This window comes from Myodes glareolus, chromosome 2 (assembly GCF_982192425.1).
Source record: "Myodes glareolus chromosome 2, mMyoGla1.1, whole genome shotgun sequence".
NCBI lineage: Eukaryota > Metazoa > Chordata > Mammalia > Rodentia > Cricetidae > Myodes > Myodes glareolus.
The window spans coordinates 34,830,189-34,848,243 of NC_142027.1; the positions used below are offsets into that span (position 1 = coordinate 34,830,189).

General features: G+C 37.8%; 1 protein-coding gene across 3 annotated transcripts in view; it reads right to left on the bottom strand.

Moving 5' to 3' along the window:
• Vgll3 (vestigial like family member 3) overlaps positions 1–18,055 on the bottom strand; it is a 45,085-nt gene that overhangs the window by 22,667 nt on the left and 4,363 nt on the right. The window contains exons 2-3 of one of the 3 annotated variants that reach the window (XM_048422690.3): positions 9,930–10,212; positions 719–1,246 (exon numbers count right to left, since the gene is read on the bottom strand). In XM_048422690.3, the coding sequence (XP_048278647.3) occupies positions 719–1,246; positions 9,930–10,212 (811 nt within the window). Of the gene's footprint in view, positions 1–718; positions 1,247–9,929; positions 10,216–18,055 lie in introns of all 3 variants that reach the window. The other 2 variants (XM_048422689.3, XM_048422691.3) reach the window with 2 other exon arrangements.

Sequence of the window (18,055 nt, forward strand, 5' to 3'; positions counted from 1 at the left end):
AGAAAACGCAATCCTCACCATAGACTCAGCAGGAAATGAAAAAGAGTTGAGGAGGACAGGACAATGACAAAGAGAAAGCTAAAACCCATGATCTTCAAGACTAGTGAACTCCAGAGACAAGTGTTCTATAAAGAAATATTTTCATTACTATTTCTAAGCATTTTGAATATAAATTTATAGTACTCACTGAAGTCATGTGTTACTTAAATCAGAGAGAATAACAACAGGAAGAAAGGAGAAAGAAAACAAAGAGCAAGGAAGGAAGAGAGGAAAGAAAAAAGTCTACTCTAAAATATGGTCCCTATTTATTTAAGTCTGAACTGTAGACCACATTCCAAAATACAATCTGTTTCACAGTGCATAACTGAAGCATACCACTACCTCTGAAATCTGGCGGGCAGAACACATGGTACAGAGTGCAGAGTCATGGGAGATTTAAAGAAGGGTTGAGCTATTTGTAAACATAAGGTAGGAGAAATCTCGTTCAAAGTAACAGACTCTCCACATAGGAAATGCGAGAAACATGCTGAGACCTTTCTTAGAAGAGCTTTCATGAGCTAGTCATTCTATTTTCCACAGGAATGCAGGAATTATTGCAAAATGCCTCTGTTCTCCAAGCATGTTAGCTTCAAGAGAAAACTTTGCAAAAACTATTTTCCAAAACCTTTGTCTTAACTTTTCCTTCTTTTTCTAGAAAGGAGAAAATCCGTTCGCTCACCTGCATCAAAGCTCACACTTGGCATGATGTCCACTGTCCCATGAAAGGCTCCGGCCCATGCTGAGGTAGCAGTGGTGACTGTAGTCGGATCTGTCTTTGTGATGTCACACTGGGGAGCAGGAATCCTGGCAGTACGCACTGATGGCATTAGCAGGGGCCCATACGCGGGATCCAGGGCAGAACCAGCAGCTGGGTGGTGGTGGTGATGGTGGTGGCGGTGGTGCATGTGGGCGTGAGGATGGTGATGCCGCATGTACATGTCATGCATGTGGCTGTAGGACGGGCTCACCTGAGATGCCAGAGGATAGTGCCAGGACTCGGACGCAGTAGGGGGTGGGGCAGGGCCAGTCTGATGCAGACCATGTCCTGGCCAAGAGTTGGGGTCTGCTGTTGTAAAGGTGCCATGGGGTGCAGTGACTTGGAAGTCAGGATGAACTCCCCCCAAACAGGGTGCAGGTGGGGACTGGTAAGAGCTGGTCCAAAAGGAAGTTGGGAAATTACTCCGCTGGCTTGAGAGAGCTGAGCTGTCTGAGAAGACAGAAAACACGTTATTTACATAAGATACAGTTCTGCTGTTTATTTGTTTTTGCTTGTTCAGTAATGTTTTATAAGCAAGAAGATTACATTGCTTGTTTTCTGTCTACAAAGGATGAGTTGATACGGGCTTAGCCTCTGGGGTACCAAGTCCCGGCAAAATGCGACCCTCTGCGTTTGCTTTTGCTGGGCTTTCTCTATCTCAGTTTGAGCAGAGGTCTTTGCTTCAATGTAAAGACTGAAAGGCTTCATTTCCTGTTGGAACCATGTGGCTCTTCGTTCTAAACAGCAGTCATACTATATATTTCTCTGGTGAAGAATATTCGTGCCATTGTTGTCTGTGTTTGTGTAGACTGGAAATAGTTTCACTAATATCTTTTAAGCACCAACACAATTTTTTATTTAGTCATAATATTTCAATGACCAAATTAAGAAATTGCAACAAGATAACATGTAACTGTTCCCACCAAATCACTGATTATTTAAATTCATTTTAACTTCTGGGGAAACCTAGGAATGCTGTAGTCTTGGCAATAACAATGGTTAACATTTAACGAGGATAGCCAGATGTCCAACATCAGACCAAAGGCTGCTGGTGAGCTCATGGAATTCTCACTCCGCTACAGTAAGAAAATGGAGACAGGGTAAAAGTCTAAGATGTTGGCAAGCACAAGCCTACCCTTAAAAACCAGATACCCTTCCTCAATGGTCAAAAAATGGTAGACTTCATAATGACCACTAGCAGGAACTATTATGACTGCAACCTGGTTACCTGGATTTGGAGATTCTCTAGAACTGATAACCATCATGGCTCAGGTTGAACTATACTTTTCAGGCCATATTAGAAACTTCGGGGAAACTAAAGTTCACATTTGCAGGCAAGGAAGGAAGAAGCATCCTCCTCCATCAATTCCCTCAATTCACTGCCTCTCTCATCTTACTGTTTACAGGTAATGTACATGGACCAGACTAGAGAAAGTCAGAAACCTATAGACTCCTGTCACTGTTAATCACATCACTGGGTGCACAAGGGAGGAAGACCTGCAAATGTTTCCAACAGTAAGCCCACAAAATGAGCCGGAAAAGTGAGAACCATGTCAAATTAGAATGGCTGAGTAGGAATTAGGTTTATGAAGGGGTGAGATAGGGTTCTAGACTGATGGTCTAACAGGCAAAATATCAACATAGCACAGAGTCTACACAGGTGCACCAAACAAAACAATACTACCAGCGTCAGTGGCATTTAGTGGATAAAATTCAATAAGCAAAATTTGGTGAAAGAGAGAGATGGGAGAGAGAAGGAGAGTAAATGGAGATACAAAGGACTTAGAAGTGGGTGGGCTTCTTGATCAAAGGATTGAAAGAAACTTTGTTATAAGAGGCTTCCCAGTGAGCCTGGGAGCTCTGCCCTGTGAATCTTCACTTTCATTACATACATTTCTTTTCTCATAACCATAAGTGGACTTCTTGATCTCTTTGTCACTTTTTTTCCATTAAAAATAATAAAGCATTTTAATTCATACTGTTTCAATTATCTTGTTCAATATTTTTTCATTCTGACTGTTCTATTGATTATTTCTGCTAAAGTTGGACATATGGTTGCAACCGGCATTACTTATGCATATGCATTATTGATATTTTTATACCAGCTTCAACATAAAGAAAATCTAGACTTCCCCATTGAACAAAGGATATCCTAAGAGGTGCTCATTGTTAGAAATATTTAATCTAACATGCTTACCATTTCTTATACCTCTGGGACATGAGCATATTTTTATTGCATCAGTATAAAAATTTTGAATAAACTATAACATGTATCATGAGGTTAAGCAAATCAGTGCATCTCTGTCATATTTGGCATCTTCTCTAAGTTCCCTAAAGGTTTGGAATTATTAAGACAAGAACATTCATTATCTTGCCTTCAGATCTGCACCAGTGTTGCCATGAGTCACCCCTCATCCTGTGGCAAGCAACCCATACTTTCATAGTTATCTCTTTCTTAGCTTTGCTATGGAAATCAGAACCCTTGAAGAAACCTGTGAAATGATGCTCTTCAGGCAGGAAGGATAGAAATTGTTGCTGAAGCCTTCAGTCACTCCCAGTAAGCTCTTCAATACATGACTGTCTCGTGACAATCACCACTGATTAAAAGACAGCACTTACAAATCGGCCTTATGGGCATTGTAGGGCAGCTTGCCAACCCCAAATCTTCCTCTTTACTGACACACCTCCCATGGTACTATTCTCTCATAATTTGTATCTCATAGTTTGAATCTGCTCATAATTTATACAACCAGAACCTGGATATGAAAACTGACAATCTCTGATTCATAAAATTCCTCTTATTGAACCTCTTGAGGAAACTGTCCAAAGTACAGAAATAGTATTACACTTTTCTGAATATTTATCTTCCTCTTGATGCTTACCAAGATGGAACCATTCTTAATTTTGTAGTTGATTAAACATTGTATATATGCACACACAAATTCTCATAATGAACATATCGCTTACCAACGTATTATTGTTCTATTTATGAAGCACTATAGTGTGATGAGTGAACATAGTATTATTGAAACAAGAAATATCTTTTTTTAAAGGCACTCCATAAAAGTTAAACCACTCTTTAAAATTCCTCAACAAAAAATATAATTAAAAGCAATTTAATATTTTCCCAGTCTACACAGGGTCTCCTGAGATTAATATAAAGTTTGTAGAGATCTATGCAGTCCTTTTCAACAAACACTGCAGCACTTTACAAGTAAGTGAAACAATATTGAATGGAAAATATGTTCATGAAGAAATCTATGCTTCGGGATCACTATTTGGTATCTTGCTTCTTTAAAAAAAAATGTGACACAAAGAAACAGATGCTACACTGTGCTCTGTGCTGGAAAACCAGCATGCTTATTTCATATGTATGTAAATTTTTTTCATTATGTGACTCTTTGCGAGTACTTAATCACAGCCACATTTGGTGTATAAGAAAGCAGATGAAAAGCTGCAGGAGCTGTTTCCATGCAATGTTACCTTTAAGGTTCGTGAAGATTGAAAACTGCATAATATTAAGACGCAATTGGGATTCTGGAGTAGCATTATTCAACATTCATGCAATATTGGCATTCAGGTGGTGCCTGCACTGGTCGTCTCATACATAAAAATAACAACAAAAAAACCCCACCTAAATGCATTTTTTATTGAATTTACTTTTAGGAACACATACACATTTGTTTCTAAAAACGAAAGACAAGGCAAAATTGATATGTTGTCCAATACCGTCTTTCAAAACATAACAGTAATCTCACCATCTGACTTTTAGGGAAAAAATGTTTCAAAGAGAAACAGAGAAGTTGAACATAGATAATAGAGGCCAAGCATTCCTTTTAAAATTGTATATAGTACTTTTTACAGCAACTCTTCACACACAAAGAGAGAGAGAGGGACAAAGAGATAAAGAGAGAGAAGAAAAAAGAAAGAAAGAAAGAAAGAAAGAAAGAAAGAAAGAAAGAAAGAAAGAGGGAGGGAGGGAGGAAGGGAGGAAGGGAGGAAGAAAAGCAAGAACAAAAACTGTGAAACAGTTTAGGAAAGGTTCAAATTTTAATTTTTTTAGATTATAATGACAATACTAACAAAAATAAGACAAAGAAATGCTATCATAAGTCATCTTTAATAATCTTCTGCTGACTCATTCTGAGAATAAATACAGATGAAAAGCATTAGAGTCCAACATAACATTTTCTTTTAAAATTCACAATAAAGAAAAAACTAGAGCATTAGGGCACATGCCTGTAATTTAGCCCTCAAGTAGAGTCTGAACGAGGCTGAAGGAGCAAGCAAGTTCACTGACAATCTGGACTAAGAATCTCTACCAGATAAGGCAGACAGAGGAGCAAACCCCTGCCTCAGAAAGGAAGAGGAGGAGGAAGAGGAAGAAAAAGAAAAAAAAAAGGAAGAATACTATTTAAACTCAATACTTAACATAAAGGATTCTTGATACTTTTGAAGGTCCATTCCCTGGTTCTTCCAATTCCAGTTGTCAAGTCCGAAAAGGAATGAAATGTGCTTCAAACTTCTCTGTCATTCAGGAATTAAGCATTGCCATGGCATTCAAAGTTTGTCCTCCAGTTACTTGGTTGCAGTATTGCTCAAAATCACCTCATGACTGCAATGAGATCTAACCCTTGGGGGCACTATCATAAGGTGAGTCACGCCTCATCTTCCTTCACTGGCTTTTCTAATTTCCTGGAAGCAGCAGCCTGGAGGGCCTCCTAGAGAGTCTGCTCAGAACCTTTATTCCCTCAGGACTTAGCCCTTCCTTGCCTTTCTTCTTGGGTCTGATAGCCTGAACTATTCATTCTGAGAGGTCGCTCCCACGTGGCTGAGTTCCCAAGCAGACCCAAGCTGACAGATACATTTATTTTGAAGGTGCAAGAAAAATAAGTGCCAATAAGTGCCATAGAGCCACGCTTTTAATTCAGAAGCCTACTATGTTCCATCTTACCTGACCATTGCCCTTCCTTACACACACAAACACACAGAGAACAAGTCACACACAGTCATACGCACACTGACCCACACATTTCCCGTCAATGAAGCATGCGTGTATCTGAAACTGATGTCTCAGTCTAGATGCTAGATAGGAATAAGTAGATAATCAGATTTGTTTTGTTCTTAACTGAAATGCAAAGTGAGGTGTGATATAATTCACAGTATATTGAACCAAAACAAGGTGCAAAGCATTCTCTAACTGTTTTGTCTAACAGATGCACATGTCCAAAACCATTTTCTAGCCCTATCAAGAAGATATGAATCTCATTATGCTTATTCTTCTCTTATAGCAAATACACCCTCTATGTCTAACAATTTACTATGGAAATATACTTTTCAAACATAACTCAGTTGTAAGTTCTTATGTAGCATGTCAATAGGACTGGAATAACTATTTTACAAGTCAGAGTGTTTAATGAAGGTGGAATGGCCAGCAGTTTCTTTCAAAACTCCCTAGCGACTCCATTAACATTATCAATAGTCTCGAGTCCCTACTATCTTGAAGACATTGCTTCATGCTAATAATATGAGCTTCCAGAAAACCAAGTTTCTAGGTAAAGACTCAACATCAGTTTTCCATCTACAAGTAAGTGGAAATAGTTAAGAAAAAGAGAAGCATCTGCCTTGGTGATTCTGTTGGTTCAAGCTCTGCATGAAATCATTTATATATTCTTCAACACATTTTTCTAATAACCCTAAAATAGGAGTAGTAATGAGAATATGCTATTGTTGGAGAAAATGGCCACACAAAGATTTTAAATTGTTGCTCCAACACCACTTTGCAAACATCAAGGAATAAGACAATGACCAGAATCCAAACTGAGTACAATTCAAAGATTGAATTGTCTAATCCTGTGTAGCTTTATCAATAATATTAATATTATGACATTTCTCTTCATAAAATATGTGAATATCATTCATTATACTTCCTCTTTAAGATGGTCTCTTCTTTAATAACATTTTATGTCTTTCCCATAAATCCTAATAAAGTATTGTGGGTTGATTTGAAAAAACAAGTTTGCAACTAGAAGCAACAATGGAACTACTCAGTTCACAAATGGAAGGTAAACAATGCATTTTGTCTGACATTATATCAACAATTACTTGATCCTGCACTTTAATTTTAAATAATAAAACTGCAATTAATATGGACACCTATAACCCCAGCATTGTAGTGCAGACAGAAAGACTGCTGGGCTTGCTGCCAGCCAGCCCAGCTCCAGTTTCAGACAGTAAGAAGTCTTGTCACAAAGGAATAAGGCAGAACTTGATTTCATCTATCAAATCTGGGAACCCAAATCATCTACCTCTGACCTCCACATGCAGGTACACAGGCTCGTGAACTAGCAGACACATGTGCACGCTTGTCAGGGAAACATATAACATACAGATGGAGAAAGGAAGGTAGAAAGAAGGGAAGAAAGGAAAGGAGGGAGGGAGGAAAGGAGAGAGGGAGAGAGGCAAGGATGAAAAAGGGAATGAAAGAAACTGTACCAAAAACTTCATATGACTGATTAATAAAAGATGATTCTGTGAAGATTTTTTAAATATTTGATATGCAGTATGAACTTCATTCATATAATGCCACCCTTTAATCACTGAATTATGTTTATCTTAGAGTATTCATATAGAAAAGTGTCACCTTGAGTTTTGAGCGAATTGATGTGAGACACACTATTTGTAGACTTGATGGGAGGAGAGACAAAAAGACATGAGAAGTTGGGTGGGCATACTATTCCACATACATAAGCATGCTACCTTCTCATCAAGCATTCTAAGCTCCACTCATCCTTATGGACATTGTGCTGGATATTCCTTTTGTGTAGGTCATTTTTTCCCAGAAATATTCACATGAGGAATGCCTTTATTTCCTTCAGGTCTATGTTCAAATGTAATTGAGTTTGTGAAGGTGTTCATTATCACTTTCAGTAAAGAAACGCCTTGAATGTCACTCTTTATATCCCTTTTTTTACTTGTCTCTGCTATTAAAACAGTCACTCCATGAACATAAAGACCAGTACCTTGAAAATTACATAATACATAGGAGAAGCTTAATAAACATCTGTGGCAAAATCAGCTAGTAAGTCAGCATACACACAGGAAGGTAAATCTAAGTTGATATCAAGACAAAGTTACCAATAACTATTAAAACATGGCTACAATTCTTGCATTCTGTTTAAAATTCAGACAGCTAGTCAGGTGATGGTGGTGCATGCCTTTAATCCCAGCACTCGGGAGACAGAGGTAGGTGGATCTCTATGAGTTCGAGGTTATCCTGGTCTACAAGAGCTAGTTCCAGGAAAGGCTCAAAAGCTACAGAGAAACCTTGTCTCAATTAAAAAAAACTCAGAGAGTGAATCCAAGTTTTCCTCTGATTTTTCTAATTTCTACACAGAATAGTTGAATTGTTTTAGAGTCGTTATACACACACTAAAGTCTTCTGGCTTAGTCACTATAGATAACCTATGCTTCAGGTAATTTGGCATCCTTTCTCCTTTCCAGACAAGATTATCCCAGGATTACAAATGTCAGAAGCTGAAAGAAGGACCCACTGTATCATTACTCTCCCAGAACTAATTATACTGGTGTGATTAATTATTGGTACATCAAATTATTTACCTAAAAACATCTGAGTCACAAAAATTTTCTTCAAAGAATTCCCATAATTTCTCCTGAGCTATCAAACAGGATATTGGCTCCTCCTGTGAGCATTGTGAACTCTGAAGGTCTCTCTGTTCATACACAAAATTCACAGCACATACTTGTCAATTAAACAGACATCTTGTGGGGGGTGACCTCTAGCAAGCCTCTGTGATTTGAGTTCATATTCTATTGCCCCTTACAATGCCTGCTTCATATTGAACACATTTGCTAAAAAGGAAGAGAAATAAGGAAGAAATAGGAAAGGAGGGACAGGAAGAGAAAGAGAAAATAGAAGAATGAGGGGCAGGAGGAAGGAAGGCCGAAGGGAGAGAATGACAGAATGAAGCATGGGGAGGAAGAGGAACCGTGTGTCTGTAGATAAGGGGCCATGCTGCCAGGTGAGGTCCTCTCCTGCAGCGGCAGTGCCATTCCTGGGACAATGACGGGGAAGGTCTTCCATCACCAGTACTACTCAGGACAGTTGCTGCTGTGTTTCCCTCTACCTTCCTGCAGACATTGGAACTCTAAAGTCCTCACAAACCAGGACACCAGGTCACTGCTTCCTAAACTTGAGCCTGCTTCTAATCACCTGCCAGGGCTGAGTAAACACCAATTAACCTACACCAGTTTCCCATTCCTCGGGGCTTGGGAGGGGAGCCAGAAAATTGCTTTCTAAAAGGTTCTCTCGCCAGGCCCACAGTTTACAACCATTTTCCTAGACACTTCTTGGAGCCAGGTGAGTCTGGAAGAAAATATTTGTATCTAGCACATTTCTCTGAAACTGCCTTCAGAGTATACTTTTCCTCTCAGCCTTGTCAATCACGGTTCTAACACGTCACTCGCCCACTGACTTTAAAACTAAAACATGGAAGTAAGGAGATCACTGTGCTTGCCTCAAAGAAGAAAATTCTTTAAAGAAGAGTCCAGTCAGTCTGAAGCTTTTTGTTTATGAGGCAAAACAATGGCTTAAGTCATCAAGATATACTAGCCGAGAGAGGATCATACCCTGTAAATGGTTCACAAGTCGGTAAAAAGAAAGCCACACAGAGAACACAGGCAGCTTTCAAAACCTGTGTTCCTGGGTCCGAATCAGAATTCAGTTATGCCACCACACAACACCTAGTAGAGTAAGCAATAATACTTTTTTTAGAGCTGTTTCGGGCACGCCTATTATTTAGAGAGCCACACTGGGCCACAGGGGCTTTCGGAAAGGAGCTTCGAGCTCTGTCTGGCCACTATAAACTGGGGCCACTTGTATCACTGCTTTTTCCATGAGGAATTTAAGGGGTGTGAGTGCATCCTTTCCAACCCTGCATTCCACATGTGACAAAACTGATCCAGCTGTTTGTCTGAAAGAAATTCCTTGCTGTCCTTAAAAATTAAAAAGCAAGTGGATATCCGTTCTCCAGGGGCAAGCCTCCAGCTGGAGCCTGGTAGAGGCAGTTGCGAAACAGCTTGCTCCGAAGGGCATCTGCTCTTGAATTCTTACCTCGCCATAAGGGGGTTAGCCCCATCTTGCTTTTTGAAATGGCAGATTCTGGATGCAAGTTGCTGGCTTGGCCCAAAGCTCTTGAGAAGTGTTCATCCACTACTGACCCAATGTCTCCCTGGAAATAAGTGAAAAGGACACAGCGAGAGTTAAGGTACTCCATCTCGGCAGGCTGGTCTTTCTCCTCCTCCTCCTCCTCATCCTCCTCCTCCTCCTCCTCCTCTTGTTTGCTGGGAAGCGTGACTTCCAGAGAGTCCTGCATCTTGCTGTATACCGCTAACTTCTTCTGGGACAGAATAAACAAAACATAGTATCAAAGACAGTCTGTGGAAAAGCGTTAACTAGTTAACTTTTCACTTTTAAATAAGAATCTAAATATTAACATATGTTTGCAAACTGATTCTCTGTCATCTGCTGTATTCCATCTTTTCCCTCCCCAAACCAGTTGCCTCCCTCCCACACTAAGAAAAAGACTGTTATTCCAAATTTGGCAAAGAAAGGGGATTATTATCAAATTGTATAATTTCAGCATGTCAGGCAGTTTTTTCCTTTTTTATTTTTATTTTTTACTTTTGCTTTTGTTTTAAACCCAGCTATAATAAATGAATGACTTAAAAAAAAAACAGTGACAGATTCCTTCCAGACGTCTTAATGCTCAATTTTTATTTACATTTAAAGATTTAATGTATGGTAACATTCTACTTTAGGGCAGTGGAGAAAACGTGAGAACGAACTGTCCAGGATAGGGTGGAGAAGAAAAAAAAATCTTTTCCTAAATGAAATAAACTAAAATCAAAACAGGAATGCACCATCTTATAAAAGGATTTGGCAGATGGACTGAACTCATTTCTCAGAAATCAAACTGAAATGACGGAGTAAGTCTGTGTGAAGATCCATTTTACACGGACCATGTTTTTCATATGTTCCACTCACCACTATTATCATAGGGAGAGAAAGAGTTTATTGTGGCTTACTGAAATAAAACAATATACTTGCAAGAATTAACTCTTCAAATAAAAATGAGCAGAGTTTGATATCTTTGAATATTTCAACATATGGTCATGCCTACAGTATAATCATTAATATATATTATCCAAGAACCTTTTCTAAAATGTCACATATATGATCTGAGTCGATTTTTACATTCCTATTACATGGTTAGTGTTGCTGTGTGCATCTTAAAGAAAGTAAGGACCAGAGAAGTTAAGCAAGCTGCCATCAGTCACAAATTATATAACTGACAAAGACAATGCAGAAGAAAGTAAGCAGATGTAGATGTACATGACAACCATATTGGTAGGGAAGGGAATAAGATCTACTATAGCAAAAAGGTTCCCAAGTAGTTATGGTCAATATTGTTCTTCTAAATGGAAATTTGGTAGCTAGTTGTTATTCTTCTCACACCTGCTTGTCATCCTTTCCAAACATTTTCACTGCACATGGATGATCTAATGATTACCAACAACTTCACTATAAACGATGCCTAAGTATACACTCCTGGTGGCCACATAAGCATTCCAAATGCACAGCCTATGGTAAAAGTCAATACCTTATCCTATCATTCTCCTTATTTCTGGGGAAATTATGCATGCTGGTAAAATGAGCATGAATAGCAAAGGCAGATAATTCCAAAACCCTCAGTAGTTTTGCATGTGTTGGCAACATAGAACAGATTTTATGTTTCTCATGTAATCACTAGTTTGGAAACCAATTAACCACCAATTGTAAGTGCATCTTCAATTACTCAATCATTTTCTTCTAGCAACAAATATATTGTTCTTATTCCAGGTGGTTTCTGAAATGGGTATGTAATGAGAGGCTAATCATTATTTGGGAAATATTAATTACAAATATATGTAGCATTTTTATTTAAAATTCACATCAATATGGTTTGTATTTTCCTTTGAGTAGATAATTTATTCCATGTGAATACATGTGTCTGATTGATGAATAGGTAGTTGTAATGCTGTCTGGTTATATTCCTTATGATCTAGTTTGTTCAAATATGACTTCAAAAGTAAAACATTATGATATGTTATGCAAGCGCAGAAATCTAGTTAAATGACTTCTAGTTTCAAATTTCATTATAAAATTAAACAAATGCTATGATTTATTGATCAAATCACAGTGCTATTTTCCTGGAGGCATGCACGTTTACTGAAAACCTACATGGCGATAGCTATGCATAATCTGTCCTGGCTAGGCTGACTTATTTGGAATACCACTTTTAAAGGAAATGAAAACTGATGCACAGAGCAGTTTCTCTGCTCAGAGAGTTCACTGTCCTCCACGGAACTGACCAGCTTCTCCTGTCAGTGTCCTTCACAGTCTCAGTTTGGGGTGTGTGCTTTGCACACACCTCTCCCGTGTCTTTATTTTAAAAATTATGTTAACTACCCAAAGAAAGGAAAGGAATTGCTTCACTGCTAGTTTACCAGCAATTACCTCTTAAATGAATTAAATTAAATTAAAGCAAAATATTGCAAAACTATGAAATGACATAAACAAAATAATGCTTTGTGGTAAGTGATAGCAATCAGGAACCATGTCCAGATCAACTGCTGGCAGCTGGATTTAAACCATAGCTTTTCAATCTAACGTTGCAGAACTCTGTAAATGCTACATAATTCATGAGAGCTTTTTCTATCAGCTATGAAATAACAAACTACAAATAAATTAATATTTAAAATTCAGTACTTATCCATAGGCCATGCAGTAAAAAATAAACTAAGTCTTATGTCAAAAGAACCATCATTAATCTAATTTGTAAAAAACAATCTTTCATTGGTACATTCATTAATCGATTCTCTTCATTTTTATATTTCATACATAAACAACATGTCTCTACTTGTATAACTATGCATGACAAAATATCCCCTTTAGACACTGTGGATACTTATGTAGCTCAATCAAAAGTGAGTCTATGGTCTACCACCAACAGGACACACAGATGTTTATTATTCTACTTAGACGTCCCCCTCCATATTTTGCTCAAGTTTTCATACTCTGTAGAGAAACTATTCGGATATTCACATTTTCAACATATATTTAGCCTCAAGATATCCCTGGTTAAAGTAAGAGTTTCAAAATGTCCAAATGGTCTGATAATTAACAAAACTATCAAGCTTGAATGTGCATAAGAGCTTTAATAGAAGCGACAGCAGAAAGGGAACAAAAACACATCATTAAAACATCATGAAGCTTATAGACTACCATCACACCATCCAGCCTCTCAGACCTGAACACCAACCACTTTCTGACACCAATTCCTTATTCCTTTTCTCAAACCATGTCCCTCACGTGCACATTAGCTATATTCTATTTGCACTTAGTCTTTATTCTTGCATGCCATTTTTCCTAGTGATACATGTTTTTGTTGGGAAAATATAAATAAATCTTAAGGTTGAGATGAAATCTCAAAGTGTCAGAACATAGATATGCAGAATCAAGATCAAAATGTCACTCAGTTTGTATATTTTTCAAAATGCAGTCACTTCCTAGAATATATCTAATAAGTATCTGTACTCTTCTTTCAGGATTGTGAAGAATTTTTACAACGAGTTGTGGCTAGGGAGATGGTTTGGTGAGTAAACATTTGCCAAGCAAGTCTGAAGAGCTGAGTTCAGATTCCCAGTACCCATGTAAAAGCTGGATAGGCTTAGTAACCAGCTTATAATCCCACCACCTGAGAGGCAGCAACAGAAAATTCTGGAGCAAGCTGGCTGGCCTAGAGCTACCAGACACCAAATGAATGAGCCCTGGTTCATGCAATAGCTCCTACCTCACCATTTAGGTGGAGGAAAATGGAGGAAGTGCAAATTCAACATCTGGCCTCCACATGCACTTGCGCATATATGCCAACACCCACTTACACACATGTATATCAACAATCATGCTAACACACATACACATGCACATTTGTATAACACACACACACGCGCACACTACAGGTGGGTATAGGTAATACACAAGTGTTTCAGTGCCACTACACAGTAGACGCCATTTTCTCCAGGTAATAAGATTTCAGGTTGGTGAAACAACGAAGGAGTTAGAAGTCAGAGTTGATGTCTGCCTACAAAGAAGGGTAGAAAAGGGAAGGAAAGTTGGCTTAGGCAGTGCAAACCCTAATGATCACCTCAGAGCCTGCCATCAGGCACACAGAAACAAACTTCAACAGGAATGTGCAGGGGAAGGATTTTGTCTGACAGGAGAAAGACTTCCAGGTCAGGAGCCAAATACCACTAAGTCCCCAAGGCTTAAGCCACAAAATGCCAAGCGCTTATTGTGCATGTGTGGAAAGTTTCTTCCTAAGGAAACAAAACTATTTTAATGAATCACTGAAATCACTGGATGTTTGGAAAACAGGTTTGAAAATAAAATTCTATTGACTATCTCCTTTAAGTGAAGTGTTTTGTGTTTTTAAAAAAAAGAAAAGAGAAAGATTAGAATCTATAGAAACACTAGTCTATTTCCAAAGCATTAACTTCAGAAGACCAACCCACTGATCTTTTATCTTTTTTAGAAATTTACTTCTAAGACAGATCTTTAAATATATCTCAGAGATTTGCTGAAACATCAGAAAATATGTGGCTTGATTGGTTTAAAGAAAATATGCCACAGAACTTCTCTATCTTTATCAAAATTTTCAAGCAAGACTTATTCATTTGTGTGTCTAAGTGTGTGCATGTATGTGTTTGTTTGTATGTGTATGTCTTCTCATGAATGTGTACCATAATGTAACAATGTAAGGACCTTTATATGCTAAGCTATCTCATGCCCCATCTATCTTTTGTTTTACTTAGTTTCTCAATGTGCAAATATTTCCCAGATTACTCACAATTTATAAATGCAAAAACTTCTTTCCACAACTAGAATCGCCTGACTAGTAAAGATCTTGGGGTCAGAATCAATTTCTGTCTGTCTACACAGCATGTTCTGAGGAACCATGCCAGTGTTTTTATAAGATAGTTATAGAAACTATAACTTGTTGACTGAAGAAACAAATAGAAGCCAACAATATGGCATCACATGTTGACGAAGATAGCCTACAGTTATTTTTTTTTGCGACATTAGAAAACGAGAATTAAAAACATCAGTTAGCTGGAGATGTAACTAGAGCATCTGCCTAGAATTCACGATACCCTATGTTTGATTTCTGATACCAGAAAGGAAAAATAATTTTAACTTAAAAATGAAAACATATTAGAGATATAGTTGCTAAATAATACAATGACCTTAATATATATATTCTTCTAGATGACAATTAATGTCTATTTTTATATAGACCATATCTTAGGATAGATTTATGCTACACTTGTTTCCAATTTTTCTGGAAATCCTATTTTGGAAATATGAACAGAGTCAGCCAATAGGGAACTGTCAGTCATACTTCAGGATTCTGTGTTTGTTGTATTTGCTTATTTTCTTTTTCAATTATTTTCTTAATAGCAGGAAAGAACAATCCAAAAACATTATTATTCAATCTGATAGGAGTTGGACTCCAAAGCCCCCAAATAAATCTAGCCATTATGAAAAATCTAACCTACCCACTCTAAGAATGAAAATTTTCTAGTTTTTATGATGTCTAAAAAATGTGCCACAGGCTTAGAAGCAATTTCAAAATTTGCATTCCCAAAATATTTTAAACTGTGATCACATCATTAGGGAATGTGTTCTTTCTCAAAGCAACTACTTTGAATGAAAGAAGTTTCCGATATAAAGTTTCTGCTATATTTGTACAAACTAGGCTTAGGATATAATCTCTATTACAATTATTGTCATTCATTCGTTCGTTCGTTCATTCTTACATTGTGTCAGTAACTTTGCAAATACTTCGATATGTAGAATAAAAGGCTCATCTGGGGCCAGAGCTGAATCTGATCACGTAGTTGGAAAGGCCTTACTAGCAAAGCAATAGAAACTGTCACTGTGGTTTATCCCTGTGGTAAACTGTATTATTTTTGCAAGTATCTAGTATTCCAAAATTTGAAAATAAGGCAAGCAAGGTAACAACATTAGGCTAGCTATGAATTGTTTTCAGCTTTCTATGGAGGTTCACTTAACAAAACAACGCTAGAAACCCAAAAGACGAAGATGAGTTGACCAACAGTAATACCAGAAGTCTGAACAAGTAACCGAACCTGGGGAACCTTAGCTGTCACTATGAAGATGGAAAATTCTGACTTGATTAGTCTACAGATCTTATAATAAAAACATGTGCATATAATTAGAATGTGTATTCTAATCAGCAGCATGTTGAATCTTTAGACGATATTCACACTTGGTTTTCTTTTTTTCTATATTGGCTACCTCTTCTGATTTTACAGGATACTAGCCAAAACACAAAATCTACAAACCATGGAAACCTCATTTATTTCCAGCTGTCACCTAGCTCAGCTCCCAGGAATTAGCTATGGTGCTTCTTTTATCTATAGCCACATAAACAAGAAAAGAATACATCTTTGTAGCCCTTCTCCCACTCTCAAGGAAAAGTGATCCGGAATTCACAAAAGAAAAAAAAAGTGATATAGATGGAAGAAGAAAGACACCTGTTGAGTTTGGGTCATCTTCTCTTTCGGTTAATTTGGGGAAATGGGTGGAAAATAGTTGAGTTTCCCCTGTTCAGACTACACTTGTAAATTACTGGCATAAATCTAGAATCCACTACTATCCACAAATATGGCATTTATGAGTTTATCTTACAACAGCTGTGTGGGTCTAGTAGTTCAAGGCACTTTTTGGGTCTGCCTGAATGAGTCGTCAAAGCACAAAACCAGCTGTTTAAAGAGGTGTGATTTAAAAAAATTCAGAACACAGTCTTGTCCCAAATGACTGCCTTCGCTGGATATCATCTACTACAGAGTACTAGTTTTTGAAATGACAATATTAAGAATCATCTTCTAGAGACAATATTCTTTTTTTTTATTAACTCTATTTCTGGTTGTATGCATTCTGGGATTTAAAAATAAAGAAACTCACTAGAAACAGACCCTGTGGGGATGAGATTGAGCTCAGCAACACATTTTGGAGTGACAGTCCTCTACCTGACAATTTTACTTCAGGACTTGCCCTGGGCATCACGTGCATAATTGCTTTTGTCTCTTGGAAAATTCTCTTTGCACAGATGGTCCAACAGGGTTAGTTTAGTGTCTCACCTGCAGCACAGGCAAGAGAAGCGATGCAAAGGAGCAGGGCTCCCTCTCTGAACACCACTTCCCTTGATGTGAGTCCTTTCCGCACCACTTCAAGCTTTGTGGAGAATCTACCAAACTCTGGGTGAAGTGGTGCTTCTTGCGTATTGGGCAAATACGTTTTTGTTAGATTTCTAGCAGTACCACTTCCTAGTGGTTGACTTCTAGGTGAATACATTCTCAGTGTGTACAACTTTGTGGTTTTCCATCCTACCCTCTCTGGTGTCACTGTACTCTCCATTCTGAATCATTTTGCTCTGTCAATACTTTGGTTACTTTAGAGCTTAATTATTTCTCCCTCTGACTTCTTTTTGCTGGGAAGTTACTAGGAACATGCAACTCCGGACAGCTTAAGCTTTTAAGACTTTGCTGTCAAGTTAATTTGTGTATCATGGAATTATAGAAGCTGCTCTTTTTCAAAGAAGTCATGTATAAATCCTAACAAATATACTTAAGTCCTTGCTTACAGTTATAAAAAAAATAATTCAAAAGCCTTAAATAATTTGACTGTGTAATGAAGCTATTTAGGTTAAAATTGAATTCTTACCTCTGAATGAATCTATTGCTATGTTTGATTGCCAATAAAACTGAGGGACATTAACATGATAGTTACTGCCACTGGTTGCATTTTATTTTAAATAAACTAAAGTTCCTTTGTTAAGTGGGTCCACAATTTCTTTAAAAGTATGTAACATGGAGAGAAAAACTCATTAGCAAAATACAACGGATTGCAAAAAGGCTTTGCCATTTCTAAACTTTAAAAAGTACACTACCAAGGACTTGGAAAGAATATCAAGCTCCAAGGCCAAAGAATCCACTGCATAGCAATCTTCTTTATCAAAAAAGTTGGTTAGGGTACTAAAGACAAAAAATTAACCTGTTGTGCAATAAGAGGAGAAACACATGGGAAACTGCAGGACATGGTAGGAGGATGTT